This window comes from Schistocerca americana, chromosome 2 (assembly GCF_021461395.2).
Source record: "Schistocerca americana isolate TAMUIC-IGC-003095 chromosome 2, iqSchAmer2.1, whole genome shotgun sequence".
Lineage (NCBI taxonomy): Eukaryota > Metazoa > Arthropoda > Insecta > Orthoptera > Acrididae > Schistocerca > Schistocerca americana.
The window spans coordinates 254,102,014-254,123,704 of record NC_060120.1 but is presented as its reverse complement, the minus strand read 5'-3'; the positions used below and the strand labels follow the sequence as shown (position 1 = coordinate 254,123,704).

At 42.3% G+C, this 21,691-nt stretch overlaps 1 protein-coding gene across 1 annotated transcript; it reads right to left on the bottom strand.

Moving 5' to 3' along the window:
• Nucleotides 1-327: 327 nt before the first annotated feature.
• LOC124593935 lies at nt 328-12,790 on the bottom strand. Its single transcript, XM_047132284.1, has 2 exons — nt 12,419-12,790; nt 328-775 (listed from the first exon to the last, which is right to left on the bottom strand). Exons 1-2 carry the CDS (start codon nt 12,788-12,790, stop codon nt 494-496), a joined length of 654 nt encoding a protein of 217 aa, XP_046988240.1. The 3' UTR covers nt 328-493.
• Nucleotides 12,791-21,691: the final 8,901 nt, after the last annotated feature.

The window sequence follows — 21,691 nt, the reverse complement described above, 5'->3', positions numbered from 1 at the left end:
GGGATCCTAAACACGAAAATTTCGATTTCAAGAATCAGCCTCTAGACATGAAGAATTGGAGCCAACTACGAGAAAAGAAGATAAGTAAAAAGTTTATTGTAAATCTTACTCCTCTCGTAACTTATTAAAAGAGTTAACCCTAAAGACAGTAACAATCAACAAATGATGTGAGGGAGGGGTAGATTACATTCTAAACACTCTCAAATTTTGTATACGCTGGTTTTTTTTTTTTTACACTCTGTATGATAAGATACCATATTCACGTCCAAATCGCTAGGGAGGTTCCGTATGCATAACACAAGAAGTTAAATGAACAGTAGGACGGTGAAGTGTTAACTGCACTGTATTGTTCAAAACCTGTAGAATAAATTACATTTCACAAACAAAACAAAAACATCACATGAGGCGTAGAGCTTCTGACTGGAGGTAGGCTGAGGACTAGATAAGGAGGAACATGAGAGTTGGGTGGAGCTGCACCGCGTCGTGTCGTGGTTCACAGCTGCAGGCTTATGCTGTCAGGGTCCACACCACTTGCCGACCCGGACGCATCTGTCCCTAGGACGCTACCGTCGCCTTCTTCCTCTTCCGTGTCTTCCTCGGAAAGGTCCGGACCCAGGAGGTTCATCTTCTGCAGGTCCACGAGGGTGCTCACCGCGACGGTGGGCAGAGCCTGCTGCCGCACGGTCGGGGGTACTGAAGACTCACTGGCGTATACTGGCTCATGTTCTTCCGGCAAGTCGCTGGACGAGACGTCGATAGCCACTCCCGGATTCGCCTGCAAGAAACCAAGGCATCAGTCACACAATTCATGTGACAGCACTAAGGAACGTAGAAAGTGCTGAGGTGCGTGAAGGGCTACCGGGAAATACTTTTGTGAAATATCTAGTTGCACTGAGATCTCTATCCGCTACTTTTGTAGCTGCTTTCTGTCATCATTTAGATGCACATAATGAATTAAGAATAAGAGTAGGCGCTGTCATAAAATATGTGGTGAAATCGAGTTAATTCTACACTCATGCTCATAAATTAAGGATAATGCTGATACATGGTGAAACAACGCTCTGGTGGGCAGTTTGTCGTTTACCTCAGGGTAAGACCATGCGGTGTGTGTGACCTGTGGTCGTCGCACGGTGTCACGGTGGCGCTGGTAGCAGTCCACATATGCAGAGGTGTGTTGGTGCATGTCAGAGTATGGTGCAGCAGGTAAGTGTGCAGACGTTTTCAGACGTGCTATTTGTGATTGTGTGTTGAAAATGGTTCAAAGAACACATATTGATGACGTTATGAGAAGTAGAATACTAAGGCAACTGGAGGCTGGTCAAACACAGCAGGCCGTAGCTCGGGCCCTCCGTGTGCCACAGAGTGTGATCTCAGGATCATGGCAACGATTCCACCAGACAGGAAACGTGTCCAGGCGCTACAGTACGGGACGTCCACAGTGTACAACGATATGTAACCATCAGTGCCCGCAGACGGCCACGGAATACTGATGGTAGTCTTGCTCAGGACCTTACCGCAGTCACTGGAACAGTTCTCTGCAGACACACAGTCTACAGACGACTGAACAGACATGGTTTATTCGCCCGAAGACCTGCAAGGTGAAGTCCATTGACCCCTGGTCACAGGAGAGCCCGTAAAGCCTGGTGTCAAGCACACCGTACATGGTCATTGGAACAGTGGTCCCAGGTTATGTTCATGGACGAATACAGGTATAGTCTAAACAGTGATTCTCGCCGTGTTTTCATCTGGCGTGAACCAGGAACCAGATACCAACCCCTTAATGTCCTTGAAAGGGATCTGTATGGAGGTCGAGGTTTGATGGTGTGGGGTGGGATTAGGATTGGTGCACGTACATCCCTGCATGTCTTTCACAGAGGAACTGTAACAGGTCAGGTGTATTGGGACGTCATTTTGCACCAGTATGTCCGCCTTTTCAGGGGTGCTGTGGGTCCCACCTTCCTCCTGATGGATGATAACGCACGGTCCCACCGAGCTGCCATCGTGGAGGAGTACCTTGAAACAGAAGATATCAGGCGGATGGAGTGGCCTGCCTGTTCTCCCGACCTAAACCCCATCGAGCTATTCTGGGACGCTCTCTGTCGACTTGTCGGTGCACGTCTTCAAACCCCTACGACACTTCAGGAGCTCCGACAGGCACTTGTGCAAGAATGGGAGGCTATACCCCAGCAGCTGCTCGACCACCTGATCCAGAGTATACCAGCCCGTTGTGTCCCCTGCGTACGTGTGCGTGGTGGTTATATCCCATACTGATGTCGGGGTACATGCGCAGGAAACAGTGCCGTTTTGTAGGACATGTGTTTCGGGACGGTTTTCTCAACTTATCACCAATACCGTGGACGTACAGATCTGTGTCGTGTGTGTTCCCTATGTGACTATCCTATTAGCGCCAATTTTGTGTAGTGCCACGTTGTGTGGCACCACATTCTGCAATTATCCTTAATTTATGAATATGAGTGTAGATCATTGGCACTATTCATGTGCAAATGATGTACAATGAGTAAATTTTGCAAGTTAAGTATACATGATTTGTTTCGATGAATGATTACATGCTGAACGTTTTTCTCTTTTTTAATCACTCCTCCTGTACCAACCTCTTCAGCTCAGAGTAGCATTTGTACCCTACGTACTCAGTTATTAGCTGGATGTATTCCAATGTCTTCCTCTACAGTGTTTGCCGTCCGTCTAGTACCATGTAAGTCATTCCCCGATGTCTTAACAGATGTACTTTCATCCTGTCCCTTCTCCTTGTCAGTGTTTTCCACATATTGCTTTCCACTCAGATTCTGCGCAGAACCTCCTGTTTCCTTACCTTATCGGTCCACCTGATTTTCAACACTCGTCCGAAGCACCACATCTCAAATACTTCGACTCTCTTCTGTTCCCGTTTTCCCACACTCCATGTTTCACTACCATACAATGCTGTACTCCAAACGTACATTCTCAGAAATTTCTTCCTCAAGTTAATACCTATGTTTGATACTAGCAGACCTCTCTTGGCCAGTGCTAGGCTGCTTTTTATGTCCTCCTTGCTCCGTCCGTCATAGGTTATTTTGCAGTCTAGGAAGCAGAATTCCTTAACTTCTTCTACTTCGTGATCCCCAATGTTGATGTTAAGTTTTTAGCTGTTCTCATTTCTGCTACTTCTCATTACTTTCGTATTTTTTCGATTTACTCTCAATCCATATTCCGTGCTCGTTAGACTGTTTGTTCCATTCAACACATCGTGCAATTCTTCTTCACTGTCACTGAGGATAGCAATATCACCAGCGAATCTTATCATTGTTACACTTTCACCCTGAATTTTAACCCCACTCTTGAACTTTTATTTTCCTCATTGCTTCTTCGATGTCTAGATTGAACAGATGGGGCGAAAGACTGCATCCTTGTCTTACATCCATTTTAATCCGAGCACTTCGTTCTTGGTCGTTCACTCTTATGTTCTCTCTTGGCTCTTTTACATATTGTATACTACCGTCTTTCCCTATAGCTTACCTTTTTTTCTCAACATGTCGAACACATTGCACCATTTTACATCGTCTAACGCTGTTTCCAGGTCGACAAATCCTGTGAACGTGTCTCGATTTTTTTTTTCAGGGTTGCTTCCATTAGCGACCGCAACGTGAAAGTGCCTCTCTGGTGCCTTTACCTTTCCTGAAGCCAGACTGAACGTTTAAAGACTACTAAATGCTATTGTGGCTTAAATTAAATGAAAATGGACATATCAACGGAACTAGCGAAATTAGTGACATATACTCAAATTTAACAATAAAAATTGACATTAACACTATAAACGCCGCCAGATTTTAATCGAAAATTCGTCTCTAGAATATAAGGAATAGTTGCAGGAATAGTAGTCTTTTATGGTGAAACAAGCATCATAAATGTAGCGGTGCAAGAACAGAAGGAACAATATCTGAAATATTATGGAAAATTACGAGTGTTCATTGGCTCTGGCTAAAAAGCTAATCAACAGAGAAAAATACATAGTTCATGTATTTGTGTACAAGACAGTATATACCATCATCACGTAATCAATAACAAGAGATCACGAGAGAAAGAAATATGTAAAACTAAATGTTGCGTATTGGGTATGGATTTCAGTCAGGACTTAAATTAGAAATCATGTATTATAAAATTTCTTGAGTTTAGCAACATTTGCTCCATGCGTAATAAATTGTTGCCCTTGGTAATTAAAACACGAGAAAGGTGGATTACTCTGCATGCTTATTTGAATTAATGTCATATGGAATAATACTATGGGGCAATTTCAAACATAGTGGCAACATATACATTGCATCCCCTGTTCATCAATTTACGCTGGACTTTCTGCTGTTGGACACTTGTGCCTGCACCAGGGTTCCGTTTCGTCTTCAGGCATGACACAAATAGCAGCTGATTCCGTTTTACAGACTCGGCAAATCTCCATGTTCTGTGACGAGGCGTGAACGTCCAACACTTGTCACCTACTCGTGGTTTAATCATCTTTCAACCCTTCCCATAGACGTTCACATCAGTAGCATGCGAACAGCCAACCAGTTTCGCCGTTTCCGAGATGCTGGCTCCCATCTGCCAGGCCACAACAATATGCCCTTTATTAAGGTCGCTCACGTCAGTGGTGTTCCCCATTTGTGGACAGTACCATCGCTCATTTGATTCCCCATTTGTTTCTGCTCCGATTATACACTTTACCGGGCGGCATTCTGTATCGAGGTGGCGTCGCGGTCGTCATGTTTTGGCTCGTCAGTGTAAATACACCAAGAGTGTGCAAAGTACAGACCTGAAAAGTGAGTTATGCAAGGGGGGCTTCTCTCCTGTGTCAACGTCTTCATCTCAGTGTAGCAGCATCACACAATGTCTGCAATTATGTGCTAATCTTTGTCTCTCCCTAAAAAGCTTACCATTAACAGCTCCCTCTAGTACCATGTAGTTACTCCATACTATCCAGTGTTTTGCAAATATTCCTTATCTTCACTGGTTCTGCAGAGGACCTTCTCATTTCGTACCTTATACCCACTTAGTTTTCAACATTCTTCTGCATCTCAGAGCCAGCGATTTAATTTTTTTCCGGGGGTTTCCCACACTCCATGATGCACCTCCGTACTGCGACGTGCTCCCAGTCTACATTCTCAGCCATGCCTTCCTCAAATTGAGGCTTACAATTGATACTAGTCGACTTCATTTTGCCAGAAACTCTCTCTTTGTGTGTGCTAGTCAACTTCTTATTTCCTCCTTGTTCTATCCATTATGTACTATTTTGCTTCCAAGGTGGCAGAATTTCTTCACTTCGTCTTTTACGTGGTCCCAGATTTGGTGTTGAGTTTATCGCTAATCTCCTTTTCGCTATTCTGCATTACTTTTGTATTGCTTTGATCTACTCACATATCATATTTGGAGCTCAAGTAGCCCGTTAATTCTCTTCAAGAAATCCCGTAATTCCATCTTCACCTCCACATAAGACAGTAACGCCATCAGCATATATTAATAATATTACCCTTTCACCCTGAATTTTGATCCTTGTTCCAAATCTTTGTTTCCTTCATTGCTTCTTCGAAATATAGGCCCTGATTAATCAGAGCTCTTTTCTACTTGTCTCCTATTTTTAGTTTACAGTCTTGAGTCTTGTACATATTGTATATTAACTTTTTCCCTTGGCTTCACCATGTATGTGTTTCCCATTATAATGAACACATTTCTGCCTGCTGACCCTCTCTGAGTACACCTCTACCTCCCTCTGTCTGTCCACCTTATCCTCCCACCCCTGTATGTTTCGTATGTCTCTTCACCTCCTCCTCCCCTCTCTTTGTCCATTTCCTCTACCCCATCTCTCGGGCTACATATCCCTCCCCCTGCCTCTGACCATATGTCCCTTCCCATCTCCTTTTCCAACTACACTTCCCCCTCTTCCTGTACCACTTACAACTACCCTTTCCACCAGCCTCATGCATCTCCCCTGCCTCCACCTCAATCTGTTCATCCCCTCCTGTATACATCTTAATCTTTCCCATACCATATCCTTCTGGATTCTTAGCCGTGGATAACAGGTTAGTAGCATGGAGAGCTGCAGTCTCAGGACTGAAGACCACAACAACAACAACAATGATAACAGGTTGGTAAAACAGGCCATACCATATCAACACAACACACCTATCTTTCACAGCAGCTTACATGTTGGGGCCTGAAAAACCTTTTCTTGCCCTTCACACATAGGCTGCCCTGCAAAGCAATTTCATTTGGCAGGACAATATTGTTCCTGCACAGCATACCTGTTATACAGTGCTGCCTATACACCAGGGGCTGAAAAAAAACACAATTTTGCCCTTATCTCCTATTTGAGCTAGCAGGTTATAAACCCCACAGCGCTGTTCTGCTGTTTCTCTGCCACATTTGGTTGAAATCGATCCAGCGGTTTGGGAGGAGATAGTGGCTGTACACATATCCACCCAGCCACACACACACACACACACACACACACACACACACACACACACACAAACTGCTTTAAACATCTAACAGATTATCTATCTTTACGTACAGTGTGAGGATTCTAAACTTGTACTCTATATTACATTGCTGAACCCTTTTCTCAGTTGACAAATTCTACCAATGTGTTTTGGCATTTTTTACTCTGTTTTGCTTCCACTGTCATGCATAATGCCAGAAATGCCTCTCTGGTGCCTTAACTTTTCCTTTTCCTAAAGCCAAACTGATGATTGTCTATCAGTTCCTCAATTTTCTTTTCCAGTCTTCTGGATTTTACGCTAGTTAGTAATTCAGTTGCTAGCACTATCAAGCTGACTGTGTGATAGTTCTCGCATGTATCTGCTTTTGTAGTCTTTAGGATTGTGGGAATGATGTTCTTTTGAAGGTCTGATGTCATTTCTCCACACAGACATCCTAAACGCTAACCTGATTAATTTTTCTGATTACCACTTCCCCGATGATTTTAAAAATTCAGAAGTAATGTTGCCTATGCCTTCTGCCTTGTTTGATTGCAGGTCTGCCAAAGCTCTGCCAAACATTGAATCCAACAATCGATCCTCAGTTTCCTCCCAATTGTCAATAGCTCCACCTTCCATGAAGTTATGCGACAGTTGTTCCACTTCACTAGGGGCACTCAGAGTATTCTTTTTCGCTATCTGCTATCTATCCTCTGTATTCAACTGTGGAAATACTTTTGCACTCTTTAACGTTGACGCTTTTCTTTTCAAATCCTCCTAAAGTTATGTAGCAAACCACTGTTCAAATCTAAACTGAAATCGTTTATGTATGTTGTTAGTTTCTTGCGTGTTCAACAGGTCGTTTCGACAACGTGCTATGGTGTGGAAAGGCCAAAAGGTTTACAAATAAGAAATGTTTTCTCTATGTAAACCTGGCTACTTGTTGTTCATTTGCTTCATTTATATTATTTCATTGTTCCTTTAACCTTAACCTACAATGAAACTTAATAAATCTAGCCCAACCACATACTGATATTATGTATTCAGAAATTCAGCTGTTTAGTAAAGAAATTCAGAAATAAAAATGCTTTCAGTTTGAAATAAAAATTGCTTTCAGTTTTCTTTTGAAAACTTAATTTTCTAAAAAAAAAATAACGCATACGGGTTTCGGTCAGGTACTTTTATGGCTGTATGTTTTACCCCTTTCAGTGAAAGAGTATGGTATAGCTGAGGTTAGTGCTCCTAATGACAACAAGTTTCCATGCAATGTATATTTTGCCACTATGTTTGGAATCGATCCATAGCATTATTCCATATGACAACTACGTGTTCACATGTCGACCCGAAGACGCTGTCAGTTATGACTGCAGTGTTAACTGAATCATCACGATTGGACAGGGGGTCAATTGAAACGTGTCACCTAGTCGGGTTAATCACTTCACGAGGTCGGTGATCATGTCTGAATATGCTGTTATCCAGCCGAACAGCTGCTCGAAACGTGCACCGTCTCAAGAAAGCAGGCCCATTCTAGCAGTGTAATGATGTCGGGGATATTAACCTTGTACATTCACGGAGCCACCATGAACCTTGCCGTTGGAGGGGAAGCTCGCGTGCCTCAGCGATACAGACAGCCGTACCATGGGTGCAAGCACAACGTAGGAGTATCTGTTGAGAGGCCAAACAAACGTGTGGTTCCTGAAGAGGGGCAGCAGCCTTTTCAGTAGTTGCAGTTTCAACAGTTTGGATGATTGACTGATCTGGACGTGTAACACTAACCAAAACGGCCTTGCTGTGCTGGTACTGCGGACGGCTGAAAGCAAGGGGAAACTACAGCCGTAATTGTTCCCGAGGGCATGCTGCTTTACTATATGGTTAAATGATGACGGCGTCCTCTTAGGACAGGGTTCTAAATACAAAATCAAACAGGGATAATGCAGGAGTAGGTTTAAAAATTAATAAAAAAAAATAGGAGTGCTGGTAAGCTACTACAAACAGCATAGTGAACGCATCATTGTGGCCAAGATAGACACGAATCCCACGCATACCACAGTAGTACAAGTTTATATGCCAACTAGCTCCGCAAATGACGAATATATTGATGAAATGTATGATGAGATAAAAGAAATTATTCAGATAGTGAAGCGTGACGAAAATTTAATAGTCATGGGTGACTGGAATCCGATAGTAGAAAAAGGAAGAGAAGGAAACGTAGTAGTCGAATTTGAAGTGGGGGTAAGACATGAAAGAGGAAGCTGTCCGGCAGAATTTTGCACAGAGCTTAACTAAATCATAGGTAACACTTGGTTTAAGAATCATAAAAGAAGGTTGTATACATGGAAGAGGCCTGGAGATACTGGAAGGTTTCAGATAGAATATATAATGGTAAGACAGATATTTAGGAACCAGGTTTTAAATTGTAAGACATTTCCAGGGGCAGATGTGGACTCTGATCACAATCTATTGGTTATGAAGAAACTGCAAAAAAGTGGGAATTTAAGGAGATGCGACCTGGATAAACTGAAAGAACCAGAGGTTGTACAGAGTTTCAGGGAGAGCATTAGGGAACGATTGACAGTAATGGGGGAAAGAAATACAGTAGAACAATATTATGGAAATGGAAGAGGATTTAGATGAAGATGAAGTGGGAGATATGATACTGCGTGAAGAGTCTGACAGAGCTCTGAAAGACCTGAGTCGAAACAAGGCCCCGGAAGTAGACAACATTCCATTGGAACTGCTGACAGCCTTGGGAGAGCCAGCCCTGACAAAACTTAACCATCTGGTGAGCAAGATGTATGAGGCAGGCGAAATACCCTCAGACTTCAAGAAGAATATAATAATTCCAATCGCAAAGAAAGCAGGTGTTGACAGATGTGAAAATAACTGAAATATCAGTTTAATAAGTCACGGCTGAAAAATACTAACGCGAATGCTTTACAGACGAATGGAAAAACTGGTAGAGGCCGACCTCGGGGAAGATCAGTTTGGATTCCGCAGAAATGAGGGAACACATGAGGCATTACTGACCCTACGACCAAATTTAGAAGATATTTTAAGGGAAGGTAAACCTACGTTTCTAGCATTTGTAGACTTAGAGAAAGCTTTTGAGAATGTTAACTGGAATACTCTCTTTCAAATTCTGAAGGTGGCAGGGGCAAAATACAGGGAGTGAAAGGCTATTTACAATTTGTTCAGAAACCAGATAGCAGTTATAAGAGTCGAGGGGCATGAAAGGGAAGCAGTGGTTGGGAAGGGAGTGAGACAGGGTTGTAGCCTATCCCCGATGTTATTCAATATGTATATCGAGCAAGCAGTAAAGGAAACAAAAGAAAAATTCGGAGTAGGAATTAAAATCCATGGAGAAGAACTAAAAACTTTGAGGTTCGCCGATGACATTGTAATTCTGTCGGAGGCAGCAAAGGACTTGGAAGAGCAGCTGAACGGAATGGACAGGGTCCTGAAAGGAGAATATAATATGAACATGAACAAAAGGAAAACGAGAATAATGGAATGCTGTCGAATTAAATCGGGTGATGCTGCAGGAATTAGATTAGCAAATGAGTCGCTTAAAGTAGTAAATGAGTTCTGCTATTTGTGGTGAAAATAACTGATGATGGTCGAAGTAGAGAGGATATAAAATGTAAGCTGGCTATGGCGAGAAAGTGTTTCTAAAGAAGAGAAATTTGTTAACATCGAGTATTGATTTAAGTATCAGGAAGTCGTTTCTGAAAGTATTTGTACGGAGTGTAGCCTTGTATGGAAGTGGATGATAAATAGTTTGGACAAGAACAGGATAGAAGCTTTCGAAATGTGGTGTTACAGAAGAATGCTGAAGATTAGATGAGTAGATCACATAACTAATGAGGAGGTATTGAATAGGATTGGGAAGAAGAGAAGTTTGTGGCACAACTTGACTAGAAGAAGGGATCGGTTGGTAGGACATGTTTTGAGGCATCAAGGGATCACAAATTTAGCATTGGAGGGCAGCGTGGAGAGTAAAAATCGTAGAGGGAGACCAAGAGATGAATACACTAAGCAGATTCAGAAGGATATATGTTGCAGGAGGTATTGGGAGATGCAGAAGCTTGCACAGGATAGAGTAACATGGGGAGCTGCATCAAACCAGTCTCTGGATTGAAGACCACAACAATAACAACATGGTAGTAATCTAACGCACTACGACAGCTGCGGACAACTTGAAGTTAATTGCAAACCACGTAGATCTTTGGATGCCAGATGTCTTCCCTGACGGGAGTAGCAACTTCCAGCTGGATAATTGTTCATCTCAAAAGGTTAGAGATGTGGTACAGTGGCTTGAGAAGTATGATATTGAACTGACATTGGTGTCTCGACCACCAAATTGGCCTCATGTGAACCTTATGGAACATATCTGGAGGCTATTGGATGCTAGTTCCGTACCCTCAAACCTGTAAGTAGAACTAAGAACTTGTCGACTCCATGCTATGCAGAATTGTTGCTATGGTGGATTCCAAATGGGTACCAACACGCTATTAAGCACGGCTGGTAATGTATTTATTATTCAACAAGCTAATGTACATAGATTGTATTCATTGGTTTGCTTATGAGAGGACTGTTCAATAAGTAATGCAACTTTTTTTTTCTGAAAGCCAGTTGGTTTTATTCAGAATTGCAGTACACCGTATTATTTCCCTTTATTTTGCCTATAAAACTCTATTTTAAACATTCTCTCTGTTGAATGGAACTGCTTTACGCCACCTTAGTGAGAGGGTCTGTATGCCCACACTTCTGGTCGACAGCTGAGCCAACGTCTTGCTGTGTGAATAACCTCCCCATTACCCATTTACTGCTAGCCGTGGAGTGCATCCTTGATTGAGTCAAACAGATGGAAGTTGAGGTACGGTATCTGGACCGTAGACTGGAAGAGGAAAAACGATGCAATGAAGTTTTGTGGGCTCCTCTCGCGTGCGCAGCTTTGTATGAGATCTTGTGTTGTCATGAAGGAGAATTTCGTTTGCATTTTTATGGCGACGAACAGGCTGAAATCGTTTCTTCAATTTCCTGAGGTTTGCACAACATACTTCAAAGTTGATCGTTGCACCATGAGGAAGGACATCAGAAAGGATAGCCCCCTCAGAATCGTCAGGACTTTACCGGCTGAGGATGCGGCTTTGAACCTTTTCTTCAGAGGAGAGTTGCTGCGTCGCCACTTCATGGATTGCCATTTTGTCTCCAATTAGAAGTGATAACCCTGTTTCATCGCCTATGGCTATGTTCGACAAAAATGTCACGACCAGCCTCGTAACGTGTAAGCGATTCCTCACAGATGCTCGTTCGTTGCACTTTATAGTCTTCTGTTAGGAGGCGAGGAACCCAGCAGATACACGTCACTGAGTACCACAAGTGGTGAATGAGTGTGTCAGCACTACCAACAGAGACGTCCAGTTATGGAGCGGGGTGTGGATTGTGACCTGTCGATCACCTCGAATGAGAGTGTAGACGCGTTCCAACCTTTGAGCAGTCACAGCTGCGTGTGGACAGTCGGCACGCGAAAGATCGGACAGGTTTGTGCGACCTTGTTGCGGTGTTAACAGAAGCCTCACCTAACGGCTTACCGTGCTTTTGTTCACTGCTAGGTCTCTGCATACATTCTGCGAGCGCCTATGAATGTCTGCGATGCTCTGGTTTTCTGCCTAAAGAAACCCAATGACAGCTCCCTGCTTGGAACAGACCTCTGTTACAGATGCCTTTTTGAAGGGTATGTATAGCGCCGCCACCAATCAGAAGTTCATGAAACCATAGGGGTGAAGCGGAAATATTCTACGAGATCCTATAAAAAATTCCACATTGTTCGAGGCGAAACTGGCCGAGAAAAAAGAATACGTTACATTACTTACTGAACGCTCCTCGTATAATGTGATATGTAAGGTAGGGGCACGCATGCAAAACAGCGCCTCTGGGAATGAGAGTGAAGCACTTACCTGTTGCGGAGGGCAGTCCTCCACAGTCTCGTGGGCTATCCGCAGCAGCGCCAGCGCCGCGGTCCGGCTGGCGGCGGAACGCACCGCCGGCCCGAGGTCGCCCCCGGGGTGGAGGCGGCGCACCAGGCGGCGCAGGTCCGAGAGGCGGCGAGCGCGCAGCAGGCGGAGGGCGCGCGCCGGGGGCGGCAGGTGGGGGCGGCCGGGCAGTGCCAGCGCCTCGCAGCGCCGGCCGCGCTCCAGCCGCACCCCCACCAGCGCCTCGGCCGCCGCCGCCGCGCCGCCGTACACGCCGGCCGCGGGGGCGGAGGCGGGGGCGGTGGTCGGCAGCGGCTCTGGCGACGCCACCACCAGCGCCACGTCGGCGCGCTGCATCTGCTCCGCATACCAAGCCAGAGGATTCTGCCGGCAGGAGACGCGAGCGTCAATGGCTGTCGTGGCAGGCGGGGGCGGCCGCAAGTGCGGGCGTAAAAGCTCAGTTCACTGCAGTTTCAGAATCGCAAAACAGCGCCGTGGCTATACTAGTTTCCTGTTTTCCTTCTTCCATCTCTTCTCTTAAGGGGGGCAGGACGTCAAACGGGCCGACCTGGAGCAGGAGAGGCATCACAGGACATTTTCATTTCCACTGTCTATACCTTTACAAGTAAATTCATAAAACATTGTCAGCATGACCAAGAAGGATTCAGGATTCACACTCGTAGCAGCGGAAGTTCAAAAACATAACAAAATATTTTCTTTTACATGTGAAAATTCATCATTTCTTCACTTACTATTGGCTGCATTTGTTGCTATAGGTACACTATTCTTCGTAAGTAAGAGAGACTGTTCGATGAATTTTACACAGCATACAAACCATACTTACAGGTGTCTGAAACTCTAGAATCTATTTAATTTATGAAAAAATGAATGAGCTGTTGCGTTTTAAACTTTATGTTTAGAAAAAAAATCAAATTTTGTAGTTAATTATCTCAATTTTTACCACAGTTTTTTTAATAGATTTGGAAAATTCTGAAGTTTCATACACCTGTAAGTATGGTTTGTATGCTGTGCAAAATTCATCAAAGAATCTCTCTTACTTGTGAAGAAAAATGTACCTATAGCAACAAATGCAGCCAACAGTAAATGAAAAAATGATGAAATTTCATATTTAAAAAAAAAATTATTTTGTTATGTTTTTGCACTTCCACTGCTACGAGTGTGAATCCTGAATTCTTCCTGGACATGCTGGCAAAGTTTTATGAATTTATTTATAAAAGTATAGACAGCAGAAAATAAAATGTCCTGTGGTGCCTCTCCTGCTCCATGTCGGCCCGTTTGACGTCCTGCCCCCCTTAACTTTATCCTATTACTGGCTGACAAACCCGGCAACGCCCAGTTATTCATTTTGCCAATTTTCAGTTTTCTATTAGAAAAGTAAACAAAAAAAGATTGTATTTGTAGTGTAACATAAAAAAAATTCCGTTTCCATGTACTCGTGAAACACCTTTGAAATTATGAAACAATTTCTGTTCGCAGGGCGCAGTTGCTTCGCGTGTCAACAACGCGATTTTATAAACGTCTCCATGGCAACGGCTCTTCGTGGCTCTCTAGAAGGCTATTCTTTTCGCCTACAGCCGTTTGCGCTTCGCAGTTGGAAGCTGTCAAAAGCGCTGCCGACTGGCAGGGGTTTCCTTAAGTTGACTCGACTGTAAGAGTGTCTTAGTAGTAAGGAATAAATGCGTTAAAACTTCATGAACTATGAGGCATTTTTCCTTGCAACTCAGTGCTTACGACGTCATAACTCTTGAACTACGTGTCGTACAGTGATATATTTATGTAGGCACATTCAGTGGCTTATGTGGATACTGTATGCAAACTGTGTTGCGAATAGAATTAGCAAAATGGTTCAAATGGCTCTGAGCACTATGGGACTTAACATTTGAGGTCATCAGTCCGCTAGAACTTAGAACTACGTAAACCTAACTAACATAAGGACATCACACACATCCATGCCCGAGGCAGGATTCTAACCTGCGACCGTAGCAGTCGCGCGGTTCCTGACTGAAGCGCCTAGAACTAGAATTAGCAGAAAAGGGGTAATACATTTTAACGTCATACGTAATGCGGCAGTTTTTCACGCCTCTCTGCGTTTATGACGTGATATATCTTGAACTATGATAGGTAAGTGGTTCTTACATCCACAGAGACAGATGGCCGACAGTGAGGGGTATGTGTACCAAGTTTGGTTCTAATCGGTTCGGTGGTTTAGGGGACGATTTGGGAAAAAGCACAGAAACAAGCACGCACGCACAGTGAGTTATTTAACTTTGAAGAATCGTAATAAATGTGAGCAATGACAAAAAGATAACCACTCCATTATCAATCTGTGATGTAAGACTATACAATGCGAAAGAATGAAATCTTTTTACGGAATAATTTTCCTGCAATCATTTGAAAACAAGTGCATAGAAAAAAAAACTTTTTAAATTTTTATCTAAAATATAAAACTTTTTGTGAAAAAATACTCAATTACATACATCCACGTTTATATAACGTTTGGATATCTAGCTCTTCCCCACAACAATCAGTTTCTCCAGATTTCATATATTCTATACCGATGTCAATCATTTCTCTCTTAGTGTATCATTACTCTTACTCCACCCAAAGTAATAAGCTGCTTAACACAATGTTAATAACACTGAAATTTCTAAAATACCACATATTTATTATTGCATCGAACCATATTGTTATTATTATTTTATATGTATTATGATGTTAACCTACAAAGACTGTCTGGTTAGATGTAAGAGAGGGCATGAAGAGACTGATTTTGTCACATGGAAAAAATGAAATACAGGGTGTCCCACTCAGGCCGGCCGGAGTGGCCGAGCGGTTCTAGGCGCTACAGTCTGGAACCGCGCGACCACTACGGTCGCAGGTTCCAATCCTGCCTCGGGCATGGATGTGTGTGATGTCCTTAGGTTAGTTAGGTTTAAGTAGTTCTAAGTTCTAGGGGACTGATGACCTCAGATGTTTAGTCCCATAGTGCTCAGAGCCATTTGAACCATTTGTCCCACTCAAACCTCCCTGATTTCTAAGACCCAGAAAAAAAAACTCAGTAGATACGACAGTGAAAAATGCACCACATTGTAGAGCATCTCAAAGATTTTATTTATTTATCATCAATACATCTCTACATGTGAACCATTTGTAGCACGAAGAATATCCAGTCTATATTCAAAATGTTAAAATGTGTGTGAATTCCTAAGGGACCAAACTGCTGAGGTATCGGTCCTTAGACTTACACACTACTTAAATTAACTTATACTGAGAACACACACACCAATGCCTGAGGGAGGACTCAAACCTCTGGTGGGAGTGGCCGAGTTATATTCAGTTTCTTGCCAAGTTCTTTGTAACATTTCCTCTGTTTATTTATTTATTTTATTTATTTATTTATTGTTCCGTGGGACCTCATTTAGGAGAAGTCTCCATGGTCATGGAACGAGTCAATACATGAAATTATAACACGATTGTAGAAACAGATAAAATGAAATATAAGAAACATATTCAGGCGACAAGTCGTTAGTTTAAATAAAGAAAATCAAGAATGTAACACTGGAATTTGCTTAATTTTTTAGCTCTTCCAGGAGCTCCTCGACAGAATAGAAGGAGTGAGCCATGAGGAAACTCTTCAGTTTAGACTTAAAAGTGTTTGGGCTACTGCTAAGATTTTTGAGTTCTTGTGGTAGCTTATTGAAAATGGATGCAGCAGAATACTGCACTCCTTTCTGCACAAGAGTCAAGGAAGTGCATTCCACATGCAGATTTGATTTCTGCCTAGTATTAACTGAGTGAAAGCTGCTAACTCTTGGGAATAAGCTAATATTGCTAACAACAAACGACATTAAAGAAAATACATACTGTGAGGGCAATGTCAAAATTCCCAGACTATTGAATAGGGGTCGACAAGAGGTTTTCGAACTTACACCATACATAGCTCGAACAGCCCGTTTTTGAGCCAAAAATACCCTTTTTGAATCAGAAGAATTACCCCAAAAAATAATACCATATGACATAAGTGTATGAAAATATGCGAAGTATACTACTTTTCGTGTTGAAATGTCACTTATTTCAGATACTGTTCTAATGGTAAATAAAGCGGCATTTAGTTTCTGAACAAGATCCTGAACATGGGCTTTCCACAACAGCTTACTATCTATCTGTACGCCTAGGAACTTGAACTGTTCCGACTCGCTTATAACATGCCCATTCTGTCTGATTAAAATGTCAGTTCTTGTTGAATTGTGGGTTAGAAACTGTAAAAACTGAGTCTTATGGTGATTTAGCATCAGATTATTTTCCACAAGCCACGAACTTATATCATGAACTACATTATTTGATAATGTTTCAATATTACACACAAGATCCTTCACTACCAAGGTGGTGTCATCAGCAAACAGAAATATTTTTGAATCACCTGTAATACTAGAAGGCATATCATTTACATAAATAAGAAACAGCAGTGGCCCCAGCACCGACCCTTGGGGAACGCCCCATTTAACAGTGCCCCATTGGGACTGAACATCATTACCACTCTCAATATTGCGGAGGATTACCTTTTGCTTTCTGTTCTTAAAGTAGGAGGCGAACCAATTGTAAGCTACTCCCCTTACTCCATAATGTTCCAACTTCTGCAGTAATATTTTGTGGTCAACACAGTCAAAAGCCTTCGTTAAATCAAAGAAAACACCTAACGTTCGCAACCTTTTATTTAATCCATCCAAAACCTCACAGAGAAAAGAGACTATAGCATTTTCAGTTGTTAAGCCATTTCTAAAACCAAACTGTACATTTGACAGCAAATTATGTGAATTTAAATGCTGCAGTAACCTTGTATATACAACCCTCTCGATAACTTTAGCAAACACCGATGGCATAGAAATAGGTCTATAATTGTCAACATTATCCCTGTCTCCCTTTTTATAAAGTGGCTTCACTACCGAGTACTTTAATCGGTCAGGAAACCGACCACTCCTAAAGGAAAAGTTACAGATATGGCTAAGTACTGAGCTAACATACGTGGAACAATACTTCAGTATTCTGCTAGATACCCCGTCATATCCATGAGAGTTCTTGGTCTTTAGTGATTTAATTATTAACTCAATCTCCCTCTTGTCAGTATCATGGAGGAGCATTTCAGGTAACAGTCTCGGAACACTTTTCTCTAAGAGCACTATATGATTCCCTGTTGGGACTAGGTTTCTATTTAGTTCACCTGCTATATTCAGAAAGTGATTATTAAATACTGTACATATATGTGACTTATCAGTAACACGGACATCCCCACTACGCACTGATTCTATATTCTCGACCTGTCTCTGCAGACCAGCCACTTCCTTTACGACTGACCATATGGTTTTAATTTTATCCTGAGACTTAGCTATTCTATCTGCATACCACATACTTTTTGCCTTCCTAATATCTTTTTTAAGCACCTTACAATACTGTTTGTAATGGGCTGCTGCATTTAGATTTTGACTGTTTCTAACGTTTTGATATAATTGCCACTTTGTTCTACAAGATATTCTTATCCCTTTAGTCAGCCACCCAGACTGCCTGTTTGTGCTAGTACCCTGTTTTGAACGTTCTAACGGAAAGCAACTTTCAAAGAGCACGAGAAAAGTCTTGAGGAAAGCATTATATTTATCGTCTACTGTATCAGCACTATAAACATCTTGCCACTCTTGTTCCTTGATAAGGTTTACAAAAGTCTGTACAGCAACTGGATCAGCTTTCCTAAAAAGTTGGTAACTATATTTAACATGTGTTGCAGCACAAAAATCTTTTAGACTTAAAATTTGTGCATCATGATCTGAAAGGCCATTCACCTTTTTGCTAACAGAATGCCCTTCTAATAATGATGAATGAACAAAAATATTGTTTATGGTTGTTCTACTGTTCCCTTGCACTCTCGTTGGAAAGAATACGGTTTGCATAAGATTATATGAATTAAGGAGGTCTACCAGCATCCTTTTCCTTGCACAATCACTTATACAATTAATATTGAAGTCACCACATATAACTAACTTTTTGTATTTCCTATAAAGTGAACCAAGAACCTCCTCTAGCTTTAGCAAAAATGTTGTGAAATCGGAGTCTGGGGATCTATAAATAACAACAGTAAGAAGTTTAGCTCCACTAAATTTAACCACACCTGCACAACATTCAAACACCTTTTCAGTGCAGTACTTTGAAACATCAATTGACTCAAATGGGATACCGTTTTTCACATACATGGCTACTCCCCCACACCGCAAAGAGCTCCTAGAAAAGCTGCCAGCCAACCTGTATCCTGGTAAAGGAAGCCTCTGAATTATCTCCTTATTTAAGAAGTGTTCAGATATACCAATAATTTCAGAGTCAACATCTATAAGCAGTTCACTAACTTTATCTCTAATACCTTGTATATTTTGATGAAATATACTAATTCCCTCATTAATCGGATACCCAAGCTTTGTAGAAAGTGGTTTCTTTGTTAGAGAGACTTCCCTTAAGCAGGAATACCTATCAGCTGACTTCAATCTAAAAAAGGTACAGCTCTAACACCCACAACTACCGGAATTTTCCCATGAGTGATCCCACCACCCCCACCTATGCTGTCACCTATAAGTTTTGCCAACCTCCCCTTCCCATACCTGTTGAGGTGTAGGCCATGTCTAGTGAAACCCGTCCTACTGATAGACTCCACCGACACCACTGAAATGTGACTCATGCCTTCTGTCGTCAGCGCACCCCCAAGTCTCATGTTATTACGCCTGACGGCTGTATTAAGATGAGGCCGATCGTGACGCTGAAACAGTTCCACAAAATGCACATTCGTGTTGCCAGTCTGAGTGGCTATCTTTTCCAGGTCACCATCTATGTCATACTCCCCATCCCTATCAATACTATTGTTGCAGTCGCATTAGTGATACGATGTCGCACCGTAGGAATATCGTCCGCTTTGGTCGCATACACGCGGTCCTTCACGAATCTCCATATGAAGAAATCAAGCGGCGTAATGTTGGTTGAACGTGGTGGCCAGGCAAATGGTCCTCCGCGTCCGATCCAACGATAGGGAAATTTCCTATCCAGGAACTTGCGAACAGCCGTTGACCAATGTGGCGGAGCTCCATTTTGTCGAAAAATGATGCTGGTGCAAGTCTTGTATATGAGGGTACACAAACTGCTCCATCATGTCCAGATGCACTGACAAATTCACCGTTTCTTCCGCAAAGAAGAACGGTCCAACAATCCTGTCGTGCATTAGCCCACATCAGACGTTTAGTTTAGGGGTATGACGAACATGCTCAATAACAACGTGCGGATTTTGTGAACCCCAAATCCGAACATTATTCCTATTAATCCTTACTGATAGATGAAAGGTTCCCTCAACTGAGAATTAACATCTTTCCAGGAAGCTGGCATCCATACCAATACGCTGCAGCATATCCGCAGCAAATTGTGTCGGCGTGGTTTGTCGTTCGGCGTCAGATGTTGCAGAATTTGCACTTTCTAAGCAGACATGCGAAGACGCTGGTGAAATACACGATGCAATGTTGATCGAGATACATCAAGTTACCTAGATGCTTGACGAATTGACCTACGTGGGCTTCTGAGAAACTTTTGTCTGACGTCCTCCACTGTCTCTTCTGAAACTCCGTAACGTGCACCTCCAGGATGTTTCTGATCACTTCTTGTTGCCAGAAACTTCCTATAACATTCCTTAATTGTTTTCACATCAGTTGGACCAGATTCATACACATGATGATAATTTCTTTGCACAGTAATCGGCGATTTTGTTTCTGCAAACCACACTACTGCTTGCGCGCGCTGCTGTGGAGTCGCCATTTTCACTTCATGTGACCATGCTGCACTCTGGCGACTATACTTGGCACTTCTGGATCGGGAATATACATTCTCTGAGATGCTCTACAATGTGGTGCATTTTTCATCGTCGTAATTGCTGTAGTTTTTCTCTCCTGGGTCCTTGAAATCAGGGAGGTTTCAGAGGGACACCTTGTATATATTTCTACCTCCCACCTATTTTCACTAGTAGGTAGACTGATTCACGAAGAAGATTTGTATAAATAATTTATAAACATTTTGTGCAAATTGGCTGAACTAAGATGAATTAAAGTTCTCTGCTGCTGTGAAAACAGATCCACTGCCATCTAGCTGAGAATGGCAGAACTCGTTGGAAGCACAGTTCTGCATTGCATAACGTAGCCCAATTCAAACTGAATGTGCGTGGATCTTTCAGTTCTTTCGGTGTACCAACAAGAGGTGGAACATTTTCGGCGCTGCATTCTCAGTGTGGACTCGCCTTAATGTATTCACATATATTATTTGTTTATACACTTTCCTGGTAAACGAATCTCCACTCGGGAGAAAGAGATGTAGGCCCTTTACTATTATTTAAAAAGATAATGCGGTATGTCAGCTCTATTTCATGGACAGCAACATGTAACCTAAATTGCACTAGCCAAAAAGTCGCAGCATTGCTTATAATCATTGGTCGACTCGTGGGGTACTTAAAGAAGGAAACAGACTTCAGCACGATCTTCTTGAGACCTTAAGTATACAAGATGGGATGGCGTTCAGAAATTCCTTGTAGATGACTACAGAAGATTTCGAAAGGCTCCTACAGACGACTTAGGCGGATGCGTTTTGACAAAAGAATACAACTTCAGTTTGCCATTTTGTACTTCCCTCAGACTAGCAATCAGAATTTTCACTCGTAATTCACTGCAAAATCTTTGAACAACAGGCAGTGAGTTATTTAACTTTGAAGCATTAACAAAAAGATAACCACACCATTATCAATCTGTGATGTAAGACTATACAATGCGAAAGATTCAAATCTTTCTACGGAATAATTTTCCTGCAGTCATTTGAAAACAAGTGCATATAAAAAAAACGCATGAATTCAAAATCTGGTTTTTAAATTTTTATGTAAAACTGTCTGCGAAAAAATACTTTAGCAAAGAAAATAGATCTTTCTTCTACGTAAATTTTTTGCATCAGTGTAGCAGATGACTCAACTCTCAGCTTTCACTTCCCTTGAATCAAACCTAGATGTGGACACGATTCTTTGTATGGCAGGACGAGAAATATTAGGCCGGTGTAGCAATTTCTTTGGCTATTGAGTTTGTACTCTGCCTTGTGGCTGTTCTAGCACCTGAAAGCTGGCAAACACCGCCCTAGGGGTGTCGGAAGGGTTGCCAAACTCTCAGGCGCTATAGAGCACATTTC

Bases quoted from the DNA above. Each gene is read 5' to 3' on its own strand.
- LOC124593935 (XM_047132284.1), bottom strand. From the start codon at position 12,790: ATGCAGCGCGCCGACGTGGCGCTGGTGGTGGCGTCGCCAGAGCCGCTG. The intron at 776-12,418 runs GTAAGTGCTTCA...GGTTTCTTGCAG, and splicing joins AGGACTGCCCTCCGCAACAG to GCGAATCCGGGAGTGGCTAT.